General features: G+C 40.8%; 1 protein-coding gene across 1 annotated transcript; it reads right to left on the minus strand.

The window, feature by feature from the left end:
- Positions 1 to 203: 203 nt before the first annotated feature.
- LOC104460696 (teneurin-1-like) lies at positions 204 to 16,298 on the minus strand (the record flags this gene model as incomplete). Its single annotated transcript, XM_010074992.1, has 6 exons — positions 204 to 1,158; positions 2,928 to 3,070; positions 3,562 to 4,782; positions 5,469 to 5,856; positions 9,965 to 10,261; positions 16,063 to 16,298. Coding segments are annotated over 6 exons (3,044 nt in total), but the record flags the coding sequence as incomplete, so codon positions are not given.
- Between the last annotated feature and the right edge of the window lie 225 nt (positions 16,299 to 16,523).

The following is a 16,523-nucleotide window of genomic DNA, read 5'->3' on the forward strand; positions in this document are numbered from 1 at the left end:
ACCTCTTAAATGATGAATTACTAAATCAACAACAACAAAAAAGTCGTGTTTCTTTAGAAGAAGGCAGAGCACGCTGCGCTCTCCCCTACCCCGCAGGGACGTCTGGTGTCACCTCGGGAACCTCGCGCGTGGGTCGCGCTGCTCAGCGGTCAGGACTCTGCCTCTGAAATTTTTGAATACTGCCACACAAGAACTAAAAATCGTCACTGTCATCTCTCAAAGAGTTAAACAAACAATATTAAAATACCATCTTCTGTCACATTTAAAGGCAGTTGGATATGTTTTTTTTCCTCTATATTTACATATACAGAGTTCTGATCTAGAAAAACCAATACAATAAACCATTTTACGTTTAAAAACAGGCAGTCTTTGGTGACGCAAAGGCAGAGATTTTCTTTGTTACCTTCTGCCTATTTCACTCTGTCTCATAAAGTGAATATTATTGGCACTGTCAGAAAGTTCGAGATACTGCTCCACAGATAAAACAAAATATCCATCATAGCCTTGTACCCGCCCAGTGCTTAAAAGCTGCTGTTTCTCTCCATCTGTCCATGCCCTAATACCTTCTTCCCCTTCCTGCAGCCGTCTCTGCTCCTTAGTCCAGGCCTGAGCCACGGCTCTCTGCCTGGCTATCTCTAAGACATGGTTCTTTTCTTCTTCCACCGTCGTTCCATACCGAACGTTAAAGCACAGTGCGCCGTGCTGGAGCTGGATGTCAGCAAAGCGTCTAGTCCTTCCGTTGATCACGGAAGTCATCTGCGACACTGTGACGTTGACGCCGTTCTCCAAGATGCGGCGTCCTCCAGTGTTGCCGATGAGGGCCAAATCTTCTTCCAAAGACCCCAGCTTGATGAAATAATGCGTGTCTCGGCCCTCGATGGTGAAATGCAGGTTCTCCAGATAGTGCGCGTTGTTGAGGATGGCAGCGATGCGCCGGCTGTCTTCGTTAGCCACACCTATGACGTCAGCTGTCACTATCCCATCCTTTATAGCGAATTTGATGCCTTTTCCGAATACTGAAGGAACAGCAGCAAATCTCGGTTGTTTCACTCCCTCATAGCACTTGCCATCACTATACCTGGGTGTCATAGGAAGTTGGTCCAAGGATATAAAGTTTCGGAGTTGCTTTTGTAGCTCACATTGAATACCGAGGATAGTCTGGAAAAGAAAATATCAGTAGTTTGGAGGCGAGGCATCGTGCAGTTCATTATAGTGTCTCACAAACCCTACTAATCTCTTAATTGCTTAGAGTGGATCTTTAATTTGTTTGGAAAATATCGTGCACTTCTACAGAGCCTGGGCGTATGCACAGGCTTTCTAATTGCCTAAGGTATTGCTTTCTGTCTCTTGGACTCTTTCGCTTCTAGAAAACAAATGAAAACGTGTTTATCACAAATGCTATTTTTGTATTTATTCTTCCTTTTTTTTTTTCTTCCTCCCCCCTGGAATTGTTACTAGAGTGGCTGGTTGTTCAACTCTTAGGCGTGGGGGAACCTGAACTCAAATTTTTTTTTCTTCCTCCCCCCTGGAATTGCTACTAGAGTGGCTGGTTGTTCAGCTCTTAGGCGTGGGGGAACCTGAACTCAAAGCTGTGCTCTTTCACGTGATTCTGTGCTTAGTCTCTGTGCGTCTAATTATGTCTTTTGTAAAACAGCAGAAACAGTTTTTATAGCCCATTCTTTAAGGAAAGCAGGCTGTAGAGGTCTCAAGATACCTTCCTCCCCCCTGGAATTGCTACTAGAGTGGCTGGTTGTTCAGCTCTTAGGCGTGGGGGAACCTGAACTCAAAGCTGTGCTCTTTCACGTGATTCTGTGCTTAGTCTCTGTGCGTCTAATTATGTCTTTTGTAAAACAGCAGAAACAGTTTTTATAGCCCATTCTTTAAGGAAAGCAGGCTGTAGAGGTCTCAAGATACTAGAACAATAGGAACCAGGAGAGTATATCAGATCTGTAGATCTTGCTCCCCATTGAGGCTAAAAAAAAAATCTCACTCCAGCCATCTATTTGTCTTTCAACACTATACCTATCACTACACTTCTGTGCCTTCGTGATAGCTTCTTTCATATCTCAGTGACAATTTTACACGGACATGCTCCTCCATCTGGAATGAGCTCTGACTCTCCAGCCCTCTGCACTCTGTGCAGTCATCTGTGCATGGGAAAAGAGGTGTGTTAAATGCTATGAATGTGAACTCCCAACACTTTATACTTCCTTTTCCTGACTACATTAGAGGAATGTGATTCTGTGATTCTGTGAAAGGCATCTTTTCTCTCTCATCTTTGCAAACTCATCTTTCTTTGTTAACAGATGCTCATATGGCCAAATGCAAAACACGAACGCCTGCTCAGAATATCGGCAGTTGGTCCTGTTGCAGTTACATTGATTGCTGGACCCTGACAGCTGCTGCAATGGCTCTTCTTTACTGAAAATGAGCCCCAGAGCAAGGTTTAGTCTTACAGATCCACCTACAAATCCACAGCCACATTTCTGTTTTCCTGCAATAACTATGCAGAGGTGTAGACTTACAAAGCTGTTTATACCCTCAGTGATTTTGCATCTCTTGTGGCATCCTTGCTAACAAAGGTGAAAATCTGTTGGTTTAATTTTGTAATTCCACAATTTTTTTGTAGCTTTTTCAGTTTTCACATAAACAATTTTACCCTTTGGCATATCCTGCCTCTCAAATTTGGATAGTGTTTCTGTAAACCGCTGCAAAGTTCCTTCACTGTGTTGCTGAAAGCTTCTCATTAAAACTCTACTCTGATTCCAGAATGCAATTGACAACATCAAAGTTTCTAGCATTGTTAGACTATTTGCCTTGCCTATTATGTTGAAAGATACAGTCATATTGTTTCCTTGGTCTCCAACATTTTCTAATAAAATTCCTGAATTTAGTATTAGAAGCAGCTGAACAGAGTTTTTGCTGACCTTTCCAGGATCCCACTCTAGGGTTTTTGTTTGAAGCTGTAGAAGTTCATAGGTTGTCTCCAAAGCTTCTATCTCCGGTTTTGGGAACCCAGGTAGTACGTTGTGCAACTGGAAACCAAACAGCTCTAGCCAACTTCCAATGTCTGCAAAGCAACAAAAGGATGCTGGCAATAAGGCACATAAATCCAAGAACAAAGTGAGGGTAGTCTGCAGAAATCTCAGCTACACAGAAATAATGATTTCACATAAATTTATGTTTTCAGTACTGGTTACAGCATTTATTGTAGCAAACAAATTATTCGATTAAGAAGCATAGCTATACTCAAATCAATAGCATACCTTCTATTTATTTATAATAGAAAAAAATTAAATTAAGCTGCCTCCATTCTTCCCTTAATTTTAACACTTAGAAAAGCAGCATAAACAAGTACTAATTATTTTCTTGGTTACCATAAAGGCTGTAGAAAACAGATCAAGCTCAGTAAGATGTTATCTATTAAATACACGACTTTAATATATGTAAAATTAAAGCCAAATAGTAACTTTGGATGTACACAAAAGATTTCTGGAGTCTTGAATCCATACCAGAATTTGATAAAAAGATGTATTTTAATGAGAAACTTGTTACTTTTACCTGTTGTATACTTAGCAACATCTTGGATTCTGCCAACTGGGTAATTATTTTCAAATGAGTAGAGATTAAATGGTTGTGGAACAGCATTCAGGTGTTTCCATATATGATGATTTGGTGTCGTCCACCGACCAGCAATGACATCATAGTCCCGCTGACCCAGATGAACTAATTTAGTAAGAGAATCATAGAGCCCTCCATGAAAACCAATGATAACCTGGAAATCTGGATTAGTGTCCTGGTAGATCTCTCCATATGGGGTGTACAAAATTTCTTTTATGACTTGGCCCCGACTGCTAAATACAGCTAGAGGTGTTCCAGTGTTATCACAAGCAACATAATATTCTTCTCCACTGCTTAATTCCATGGCAATGAGATGACCTTGAAGATCATAATATAGGGATGTTATTTCCGAGCTCGTATGATTGTACAAGTGAGTAACTCTTATTGGGTTGGAGAGATCAGCATAGAAGAACTGTAAATGTTGTCCTAGGCTTGATTTGCTTGCAACTCGTCTTCCAAGACCATCGTAACAGTACTGCACAGTCCAGCCAGACACTTTGTTGTATGCTTTGTTCAGCAGACCGTTAGAGTTGTACTCAAAGATCTCATTGCCTCTTTGCCTGAGAAAACCATCTTCGTCCATTTTATATTGAATTTCTCCAAGTCTGGTAATGCGATCTCTCAGATCGTATCTCAGAGGAGTGAGGCGTGCACTGTTCCCATGGCTCAGCAAGTTGATGTTGCCATTAAGGTCATAGCTGTAGCGCCACTGGGTTTTATCGTTCACAGACACAGTCTGAAGTTGACCATCAGCATCATATTCATAGAAGTATCGAGTTATATTGGCATCTACACCTATGCGTGTATCACAGATCACCATACGACCCATATTATCATACTGGATGGTCATCCAGTAAGCGATCGATTTGAGAATTTCATATTGTACTTCAATCACCTGACCATTGGCACTAAAAATTTTGGTATGTTTCATCACAGTGGTGGTTATAACTTGGTTTAAATCATAATTAATGACACTGAATTTTCCAAATTGTTCAGTCCTGCCAGAAACATCGACGTAACGGTACAGATCTATGGGAAGTGGCGTCTCGTTTATCATGGCCTGCATGCTTGTGACACGGAAGTTGTTATAGCTGTAGTCAAATCTGGCATTTACAAGCCCTTCTTCACTAAACCTGAAGATCTGTCGACCAATAAGCGGACCTGTCCAAAACAAAACAAAGACGAGAAAAAAGAAAAATAATGAATTATGTCTACAATATAGTTACCCTGCAGATCTAGCACAGGCAATGAACTCAAATATACCCTTAAGCCTTATTGCTACTCGACTGTCTCAGAAAATACCATTAACTAAGAATACGTTAGATTATTCTCTCACAAACCCTTATGAATGTTTGCTCTACAAAATATTTATATTTTATTAACATTTGTTTAAATGAATGCTATTTTATTCATAATTATGATTTCTATTTAGTTACAAGATAATTCTAAACTAAATTTATTTTACATGGTGATATCCTTCCTCATATAAACAGTCCTTTTGAATTTATTTATTTTGAATTTATTACGGTATAAACAGGGAAACTTGAAAATACAAACAATAAAACAACTTGATTTAGTATTTAGCAAATATCCACACAGTGGAATAAAAACAATCAAACATTATAAGAGCTATTCCATACCAAGCAATAAAAAGAAAACGGTATTTCAAATGGGACAGCTATATAGGCCTATGGACACAGACATAGAGATATACACACATATTTTTCTATTGAAACATAAAACATAAAATATAAGAACTTGTAGACATAAAAAGAACAGAATTTCATGCCAAGTAAGTGCAGGATCAGGGTCAAAAACTTTAGCAGCGTAGTCACAGTTACACAAACCTGTTTGCCTGTATCTGATGGTACAGATGAACCCATCGTGCATTAAATGTATTGTTTTAATAACCCCAGAAGATTCCTCGTAGGTGAACGTGACTTGAGTAGTATCATAAAGAATCTCGGAAAGTCGGGACTGTTTGGTGTATTTGTAAAGGACTCTGCGTCCCGTCCCAGGATATAACGTTTGCAGAAGCCGTCCGTCTCTGGTGACGTCCTGGATGAACGCCGCGCCACTGTCCGGAGGGGTGTAGATGTTGCGGTAGTACCCGACGGACAGCATGGTCTGCAAGGCATGGCGCACCATGCTGGGCATGGTGACCGAGAGCAGGTAGTCAGACTGGTCGTACTCGAAGATGTAGCGGCGCTGGCTGTGCAACAGGAGCATCACGGACTGCAATCAAACAGGAATGGCAGTGTAAGTGCCCGATCAAGCAAATAATTATTCATCGAGTGAGTGCCTGAAGGTTAAGCAAATGCTGAAACAATGCTCCACTCTTGTACTTTGCTCTTACTGTCGGTACAATTCCAAGTGAAGCTTTCAGCTCCAGCAGACCTGGCCAGTGAGGAGGAGAATAATAACAAGTCTAGAGGTACGGACCTCCAAACGGGAAGGCAGATGGGGCTCTCAGTAGCATTTCAGCCCAACGCTGACTTGCTATGTTGCTTTGAAATATTTAGGTCATTCTCCCAGGAAGCAAAACCAGAGGGAACCTCTTCCTCACACACAGGCAGAGCATCTGCACCAGCAGATGTTTCTAGGGGAGGCGGAAAGGGGAAACTTTCAATGGTGTCTGCAAGGTATTCCAGTTTTATTGGCACTCTGCATATCTCTAGCACAGACCTACCCTTTTTTCTGTGTGTCTTCTATTAAATGCACGTTGCCCCAGAGGTCACAGCATCTCCATGCTTACAGATGGATGAAAATAGTCTGCAGGTTCTTTGGTATGACTACTTCTACCTCTGTTTTTTAATGTTTACAAAGAATATAATTTCTACACAGGTACTTGATATTTGCCCTGCGTTGCTTAATTTTGACTGGTCAATGAAATCTGGTTTGTTTGCTTGGCAGATGAATGTGCAAGCGTGGCAGACATTTTTCTGTGCAAATTTAAAGTCTGGGTTCTGTAAACCCTTTCACCAGTCATGTGCAAAGTCACAGTGTCACAGAGCACAAGCCCACTGGTGAACCGTTGCTGTTGAAACAAGCCTAATGAAAACACAGAGTGAAAATATATGGGGGGACTTTGCAGCCTCTTCCCCCAGGTCCAGTAATGGCTTGGCTGGACCAGAGCACTGCGCATCCTTGCCACACTGCCGGAGCAGTTCTCAGCTCACAGCCCAAACCCACCAGGCACATAAACAACATTGTCAGGCATCTGTGTGATTGAGACATCATGCAAAACAAAGCCTTACGAAGAACAGTGTGACTGCTTTCTCATAGAGCGCTGGGGAAAGAAATAGGCAATAAAGTCCTTTTTTTTTTTTTTTTTCTTTTTTTTTTTTTTCCCCCTTTAAGCTCAAAAAGCTCTTCTCTGGGAAGAAAACACCGAGAGCTCAGCCCTGCAATGTGTTAAGTAACACTGGCCCTAAGCCACAAATAACCCAAGTGCTTATTCAAAGGACCAAAGATAGGCTAAGCCTTGGCCTCCCTCCCTGCACCCCCGGCCCCCCTGCCCTCCCAAGATGTATTTCTTCCTGCCCTGGGTGAAAGACATCTGTCACCCTTACCCAAGCCAGCAAGCACCAACATATCCCCTCTGCCAACCAGTGATGACAGACCCTTACACGGAGGTTTTTCTGATCGCTTTATTGCTGGTCTGCCAAGCATTTCCGACACGCACAGCATTTATTTTGTTTTCACCTGCAGTCAAGAGTCCCCAGTCTGCAGTAAACCACTGGCTGAACTCTCTCCTAGCAGCGATGTGACACTTGGCTCTACATAGTGCTCCCGGGCCTGTTTTTAAGCTGTCTGCCATTGACGGAGTATGAATAACAAGATCAGAAACATCTCTAATATAACTTTAGTGCCCCTGTGTGCCAGTTTTTACAGCACTTTGTGGCTTTTCCACTTTTGTCCAGGATAGTAAAAAGATAGACAGTACAAGAGTAGGAGACTTAGTATCCTCTCTAGCCTATCAGAGGATACCATAAAGAGGAAAAAAATTAATTCCCAATTCAGCCTAATAATATTACAATAGATTTTTCAACTCTTCCCACAAATTGAGTTCTAATTTGTTTTAAAGGTTTTCAGAAGGTAGCTCATAAAGCACCCAAAAAGCTGTTGTTTTATAAAAGCAACCAGAGCATGGTCAACCACGACATGATTTATGCCGGATGGTGTATCGAGACAAACAGGCAGTGGCAATTACTTGGAGCTCTACTGGGAATACAGAGAAATGCTGAGCATCACCACTAGATGTCATTTCTGTCCAACATACACACACAGCCGCTCATCTATTTTGTCTGGTGGTAAACGGCAGGATTTTGGCAGCAGGCTTGGCGTACTCAGGAGATTTTATAACACCTTTACCTAACTGAGGAAAGTGACCAAAACAAGATCTGAATCTCATCAGTAAAAATTATTTGCAGTACTACTATCATAGTGCTTTTTAAAACCTAAATTATTGGAGCTAATTTTGGAACGGGTAGAGATTTTTGAAGATGTACAATTAACTCATCAAGTGCTAAAAAATGAAGAATTAAATAACTGTGAATTGGAAGTGAACTATATAATTGATTTTTCGATAAAAGGAATCATTGGGTCCTAGGAGGTTTTAGAGAACCTTTAGCAATCATTACATAATTAACACAATAAATTATTGACTTTAATGGAACCACAAAACGATACTTCAATGCCGAATTTTGACAGTGAATTAATCTTTCTTTGGCACAAGGAACAAACAGCGATGAAAGTCCATTAAATAGCTGGGAGGTTATGTCCATGGTGTGTATGACTTTCAAGAATTTTAATGACAAGTTGCAGCAGAACCCAAGCCTGCTGCTACCTGAACCAGTAAGCTTTTGCCAGTTGCTTCTACAGGATCAGGATTTGGCTGCTTGTGTAGAATTCCACAATAAGAGTTTTAAGTTATACGACTTTATTTATAAGCTCATCATAAGCTAAGAACACACACAGTGGTTTGGAAAGATAAGAAGCATACATCTTTCCAAAATTACGGTCCATTAAGCCCAAAGGAAAAAAAAAAAAGATTCCTCCAAAAGGCACATTGCCCAAATATTTGAAAGCTACACCAAACGCCTGTTTACTTGCAATTTGCAGAAGAGCATACAGACAAAAGAAGCCCTGACAAATTTATCTGAACCAAACTTCTGAAGCTTCTAGGGTTTGCCAATCTTGTTAACACGTGCAAGAACCATACTGCATGCAGACAAGGAAGGAACTGCATTTTTATGCGTTCTCTAGTCTCAGTCTTTTTTTTCTTTACTCTGGGTTAAGTTCCAGCTTAAATACATTCAAAATAAGTACAGCAAAGTTTATCTTAAAAGTACACATTTGGAACTTTTTAATATATAAATAACTTCAAAGTCATTGGCTTTGCTGCATGCAATACCCTCTATCAGTGTTACCTCACCTGCCCCCCTCCTAGCCTTTCCCGGTGGTTAATGGGTTCAGAGAAAACGTTCTGCAAACCCGGGGTATATTGGATAGTTCAAGATGTTGCTATTAAAAAAAAAAAAAAAAGGTTAAAAGGACGCTGCTTGAATACAATTTCACACTAAGTTCTGAAAGCTTTAAAAATACAGAATGGCTTTTTGGTTTTGAGAGATATAAGACCAAATTAGCTGCTTCTAACAGATGAAGGAGATGCTCTTCTTCCTTAGGCTGTACAACACTCATTCGCCCATTTTGTGACCATTACCTGTAGACATAAATGAAAATTACAATACTCAGGAAATTTAGACACTAAGTCACTATAAAAGCAGAGCAATCACTCATTTCATATTAATGTTCCCCCCCAAAATGGGTGTCATAAATACTGAAGTAATCCTTCTCCTCGCAGGATCAATCCCTTTTTTACAGCACAGCACTGAACAGGTGCCAGCTTGTACTCACTGCCTCATAATTTTGGCTTAAAAGAACTGTGTTTGTGGGGAGCAAAAAGTTCCCTTTCAGTGACTGTAATGTTTTTGACTACGTTATACAGAGCAGCAAGGCTTTTTTACGCAGAGAGGGTGTCCTTTGTTCATTTGAACTCAGACTGAGACCAAGAAGACATTTTTACCTACCAGTTAAACAAATCCGAGGTGCTGATAACTTTCTTCAGAACTAAACTATGGCAGGTTTGAATGGGTGACACGTAGGTCTAAGCATGTCCAGAGACATTTTAATCTAGTTACGCAATCACATCCATTTTCTGTTTTAAAAGTCCTAAATACTCTTGCAAGAGGTAGCATGATAACATAGTCCACAATATAATATCTATATCAAAACAAATACTTTTGCCTTGGTAAAACAATCCACTTTTAAAATTAATTACCTTTTCTAAATATGTGTAACTCCATATTTTACCATCTGCCCATGTTCTGGAAATTATGTTCCCACTTGGATCATATTCCATTTTCTCAGTCCAGGTTCCTCTTTGGATATAGGTGACTAATCCAGAATGGGAATAAGTGATATTGACCTCGTTGTACTTGCTGATGGGTGACCATAAAACTGGGCGTCCTGTCTGGTCGTACATAATCCGAAGAGTGAATTTTCGATGATCATCATAAATCTTTCCTGTTCTGGTTATATGATCGAAATCAATGGAGAGCAGGTTTCTGTTGTGGGCCTAAACACAAAGATACAGCGAGGTAAGAAAACAACGCATCTTAATGACACACAACTCAAACATTTCTCTGTCAGCTCTAAACAAAATGTGCAGTGGTTTAATGTTATGATGGAAAATGTAGGCCTTACTAAACACAAGAAAACAGAAAAATATTCATATGAGAAACAGGAGGACCAAGAAACAAAATGCTTCCTGCATTCAGTGTCATTGTACTTGATGTTTCCTATTTCCATTGCTAAACCCTCAGTTCTGCTCTCACCTTTTCCTAAGTTTTTCTTCTTTTCTCACCTTTCATCTCTCTGTGAGTGGACTTTTTGATTCCAGCCAAAGATGTGTAGTTAAGCCCTCAAATTAACCAAGTTATCCTATTTCACATCCTCTCACTTAAGCTCTGTTGACATTGATAGGCCAGCTCCAGCTCTGGGACAGCCCGCACCAGGTCCCACACCGACGCCGCGAAGGGAAGAGCTGTGCTTGCAGCTCCCACAGACCCTGCTCACCAGCATCCTCGTACTTCATGAAACCACCCCAGTACCAGAGCTCGTGAAAGCCACGGCAGCGGGGCCGGGTGCAGCCAGCCATATTCCTCTGGGACCTACAACGTTTGTTAAACTCGCTGTGTCCAACAGACTAACAGAGTGACTGCGCCACGATCTCTGAATGTTAATGGTTCGACAGGAAAATGCAGAGGGGCAGCTCAATTTGCAGTTTGAAATCTAGTTCAAAGTTGCACCAGATTCATGAAGACAGAATATATTTATCCAGTGCTTTCATCATCTTCCTCCTTGCATCATTCAGTCACTGGGCAATCACTATTAAACTCCATTCCAATCAGAGATATAATTTAGGGAACCACAAAACATTGTCCGTTGATTTGTCTCTTTCAGATCAATGCTCAATGCGCTCATTGCTTTAAACTGCTGCATTTTATCTCATCACTTGTATTAATCTGTTCCAATTAATAAATTCCTTACAGCAGGGATGGTGTCAGCGCAGGTGTTAGCATGGTGCTCGCTCCTCACTGAGACCTGGAGCCATGGCCGTAAAGTAAATGGTTAAGAATATCTGTTTAATAACTCAAGCTGTGATCATATGGTGGGAGTGATTAGAAAGAACCTTTTTTTCTTTCACCTTTCTGTTTTTAGATACAAAATAATTTGAAAATCTAGAAGAAGCAGGTGTTCTTTCTTCAGCCCCCATTCCTGGGGTTCTATATACACACACGTCTAACTTTAACAGCCTTCATTTACAATAGCTGTAAAATACCTATATACCCCTGTAGGCTGCTGTAACTATTACAATTTATGCTCTAATGATAGTTAAGGAGCCCAAGTAAAATGCGATGCTCAGTTCAACTAGATTTGCTTGTATACAGGCTGATGGATTAAGTTTATTATATTTCCTTGCAAACTTCTTTCAATTTCTGAAAACAAATCCTCTTGGTGGTAAAATAACCGAAAAACAAGCAGGGGGTATATCCTGGCCCACATTAATTTACTATCTATGTGCATATTTAACATTCTCATTGCTATTATTATTGCAGAATGTGGTTAGGAGAAAGGAAAGTCTTGAATACAAGTTGCTTGCAATCTGAATTTCAGGGACGATACAGCAAATAAGAATGAAAACCTAAGATGGGTAGCAGGTCTCATTTCAACGTTGTCACTGAAAAGCTGATTTCAAATCCCAGTGGCTTCTTAAAGATGACTCCTCCAATGCACATACAACATAGCAAAGAGCTCCTGCGAGGGCCTGGAGCTCGTGTGTTCTGTTACAAGCCAGGGAAAACTGGTTTCTGAAAGCAATGTCAGAATTTCAGCTGATAAAAAAAAGGGAGAAAATTCAGCTGATTTCAAGAGTAATGTCAATAGTGCATGAAAAGAGATATTTATTATAAATTTTTAAACATTAATTGACTCTAATTCCACCAGTTTTATAGCTAGAAATTTAGCGGTGTAAATAATCACGTAAATGTGCACTCCTCTTGACTTCATTCTCAGACCTGAACTGTCTCCAATGTGTAAATCAGATGCGATGATTGCATTATCTCCTTGTCTGTGAGTCAACATAAACTGATACACACTGGCAAAGGATTCGGTCCTATCATCAGAACTTGCTGTAAGACTGGTAAATAGAGGGAGATCATTTGCTAAATGTAATAATAAACATAGCTGTCAGAGCCTGTATCCGCAGGACTTTTGAATCGAGGCCAGTGAGATACTCCCTTTTTTGTTATTAAAAAAAAGAAAAAAAAGGCAAAAATAAGTAAGACTGGCCAAGCATTCAGTTTTCAACTTTGTAGATATTCAGTTATAAAACCTGGACTGCCTCCAATGCCAAGTTCTCTTAAGTTATGCAAAACACAGGGGGGAACAGAGCTGCATCCTAATCAGTATATTACTATGCATCATGCTCATCGGTTTTAACAACAGCCTTTGCTTCATTTTTAGAAGTCAATTAAAATAGCAGTTCAATTGATAAAAAAGAAGCCTTGCTAGATTAAGATTGATGTTAAAATGCCTGATTGTACGTAGATTTATTATTAATATAAAATGCATACATGCCTGCTGACTGTTTTATATACTTTCAGGAAATGCCAGGGCAGGCAGTTCTGCACTTAAAGGAAACCTGTGATTAATTCCTGTTTCCCACACTGATTTAGATACTGCGATAAAGTTAGATGTCTGTTCTTACCCTTTCAGTTAACTTACTCACTTCTGCTCTATTTCTAGAGCAGGGAATTCGCACCATGCAAAAATCCCGTTTTTTAAACCACGATGTTTACAGCATTATTCAGAACGTGCTAACAGTGGCCGCTTTCCAAAACTGGAAATAACACTAATAGAGTGACATGCTTTCAAGATGGTTGCTAATTGCAGTTAAGAATCAAAAATGTTAGGACCAGGCAGAGAAGGAAAAGCTTTTTTCTCTCCAACTAGGTCATCCTTTACCTCATCCCCAGTTACCTGCCTTCTAATCTATACCTCTTAGCACTCAAAGCCATTTGTTTCAATGATGGTATCGGGACTGATCTTTAAGTCACATCTTTAAACCTCGTTTCTATGCTTTTTTTTATTTTTTTTTGTCTCAGAAAACTCTTCCATTGCACTGGTTTTTTTTCCTTTGATGGAGGGCTCTTGCAAGTCTGTTCATTTCCACTGAGAACTGGTCCAACCCCTAGAGCTTTTCTTTACATATATTTTCAAAGTTCAGCATGGTTCTTTCTGCCCTACTTTGCAAGCTTTCTAACACACTTCCTATTATGCCAGTCATGGCATATTAAGTCTTTAAAAACTTTATTTTTAAAATATAACTCACTAGAAGTTTTCAGAAGGTCTCACCAGAACCTCATCCAGCAGAAGGCTTCTAATGATGTTACATCTTTTTTCCTAGCAGTACACCAGGCTGTGTCAACAGTAAGCCCTAAATCCCTTTCATTATTTGGCGTACTGCTTCAAACACACTATACAATGGTATTTTTGCTCCTGCTGTCCTGCATGTTCCCTTTAATCACCACGGAAAGACAGCTGTCTCTGGGTAAATTCTGCCACTCCTTTGCCTTCCTCGCCAGCTGCACGGATCCAGCGCCTTCCACCTCCACCAGCTCCCCACTCCATCAGCATCCTGTGCTCAATGCTAAAGCTGAACTCCAGGACCCACACATTTCACTTATCCTCCAAAGTCCTTCTTATTGGCAGTAACAGCCTCGATAGTCCATCTGTCCCTTTCTCTTGTGTCTATTTACATGGTGTAGCCTATGTGCAGAATATTTCTCCTCTTTTCCACTATCAAATCCCCATTTAATGTTCTGTCCCACCAGGTTCCCTCCAGCCTTGCCCTGCCAGCCCTCAGACAGATGGTCCTAGAGCTCAGTACGCTCAAGGGAGCGTACATTACATCGTAATACGAGCAGCAGACTTGTCCTTCTGGGTAGGCAGGGACAATCCATAAGCCCCCTTGATCTTGGGTACATATAAAAAGACACAATTTACAGAAATAGCAACACAATGGTCAACTGTTGTGATGCTAGTGGATGCTTCTGGAAGGACAGAGAATGTAAGGCAGCGGCACATCAAAATCATTCTTACACTTCACCTTCACCCTCCATCCTCTCAGTGGATGAAGGTGAAGGAGGAGGATGAGTACACGAGTGGTTCTGTGCACCAACAGGCTGATCTAGAGGTCAATCCATTGAGCTCTGGATAGCTTCAGTGTTGCAGTACTTAACATTTTATGCCTCCGGACAGAATCCATTTAATCCTGACCAATTTGTGAATTTGACTCCTTTTTTTTTGGCAGGCAATATTAAGGATCATGCAGAAGCAAATGAAAATGAGTTAAAAGAACCTGCGATGAATTTCAACAATAGAAAATATAAACAGTATAATGGTAAAACTGTGCAGGATGAAGTACTTAAATATAACTGCCAGGAACAACTTGGCCCTGGCAATGTAAGCAGAATAGATGACTGGCTACATCCTTTCCATTTAAGATTTTATTACAGAAGATTCTTAAAGAGAAATGTGGCATCCAGTTATTTAAGCACAAAATCACACAAAAATCAATTGATTAGGTAACATGAGCCACGGAGGCCATTGTTTGGATCCTGCTGTCTTAACACACGTTTGCCACTGTAATAAGTTCAGCTGCCTCCCTCAACAGGGCTATGAGGACTCACCCCATGAGGGCAGTCAGAAGGTGGGCACAAAAAACTAAATGAAGCTTTTCCCCACTTGCAAGACCCTGATAAAGTAACTGTGACTGTCAAATCTGGAAGGTGTTTCACATGCAGTGGCCAGCCTGGTCAGATCATCCAAGTCTTGTGTTTTTGATTGATCAGAGTGGTTGAAAACCAAACAGATGATACACTTTTCAAAAAATATATAGTATCTCATAACCAAGAGACAAGCCAGAGATTTTAACAACCATCTCTATATTTTCAGAGCTAACAGATGTACCTTCAGAGATAACACCTATCCAGAAAGGTTGTAGTTAAAAATGCAATATTTTTAAGGCCAAAATTCCCAGTTGTACTACTGGTACAGGCATTTTAAGGGGTATTCATGCGAAAAACAGAACTGATTTTATAAAAAACATGTTCTGCAAGGTAGCAGTCTCTTTGAGCCTTGGTGTTACCTAATTAAATGCTGAATGTTGACCATCTGTCATTGTAATCTGTGAGTTCTCCTCACAGATAAATATAAACCAGGGATGCAATGTTAAAGGAATTCTCTATTAGAGCCATAGTGTAACCCAGCCAGAGGGAGCGAGGGGGCTGAGGGTGTGTGGAAGAGGGCAGAAGGTACAGCCTGTTTGGATACACAGGGAGGCTCTACATCACCCTGGCTTTCAGGAAACACAATGGGCAGGACACCCAAGGTGTGCCCTGGGAGACCCTCTGCCCCAGGCAGGGGCTGGCACCTGGTATTTCCTCCAGAAGAAAGAGGGTTGATAGATCTGAGAGAGGCAGAATGTGGCTCTTGACTCTGCTGCTGCGCCAGAGTAACTACGCGTCGTCCTTTGCTCACAGCTTCTTCCAAAGCCATAATTAAGTTCTTAGTTGAAAAAGAGGAGGAAGAAAAAAAGTAATTATGTCTTGAAGTCAAGTCTCACAACCAAAATCAAACAGAGATCAAACATCCCTGCGACTGTCGGAGGACTTTGGTTTTGAAATTCATGGCTGGAGTCCACCATTGATACAAACTTTCCATTGCTCTTCTTACAAAGTTGAACATTTCAACATGATTTAGTTCAATGGCATTCAAAGGGAACACTGCACTTTACACAAGAGGAAGCCTTACCCTTAGCCTTCTCTCAAACGTGGAGATATTGCCTTTGGTCTGCTCCCTCCTTTGCCTCCATTCAATGAGATTTGAGTTATGCTCTCCAGGAAGGGAGATGTTGCACTTCCCTAAAGTGGGGCTGACAACCCCTGCTAGAATATGAGGCTCCGTGTTAAGCGTGATTTCCATTCCACTGGCAAAGGTGACTCTCAGAGACCCATCTGGGCTGACCCGGTAGATATTCTGCGTGTTATCTGCCAAGAAATAACAACAAAAAACAGGGAACAGAGAAAAGTTCAGGTCTCCAGATTTACAAAGCAAAGGTTAGGGGTTTGTTTGTCCCTGGGTTACAGACAGCTGAACATACACCAGCTCCAGTGTGATTTTTGCAACCTGTAACCTCCAGGCTTTCCCATGTCTGAGGAGCTCTGTGTTACATTTGGCCTGATGATTTCCATTGTGAAGGTTTCCTGCAGCAG

Source organism: Pterocles gutturalis, unplaced genomic scaffold (genome assembly GCF_000699245.1).
Source record: "Pterocles gutturalis isolate BGI_N339 unplaced genomic scaffold, ASM69924v1 scaffold2897, whole genome shotgun sequence".
NCBI lineage: Eukaryota > Metazoa > Chordata > Aves > Pterocliformes > Pteroclidae > Pterocles > Pterocles gutturalis.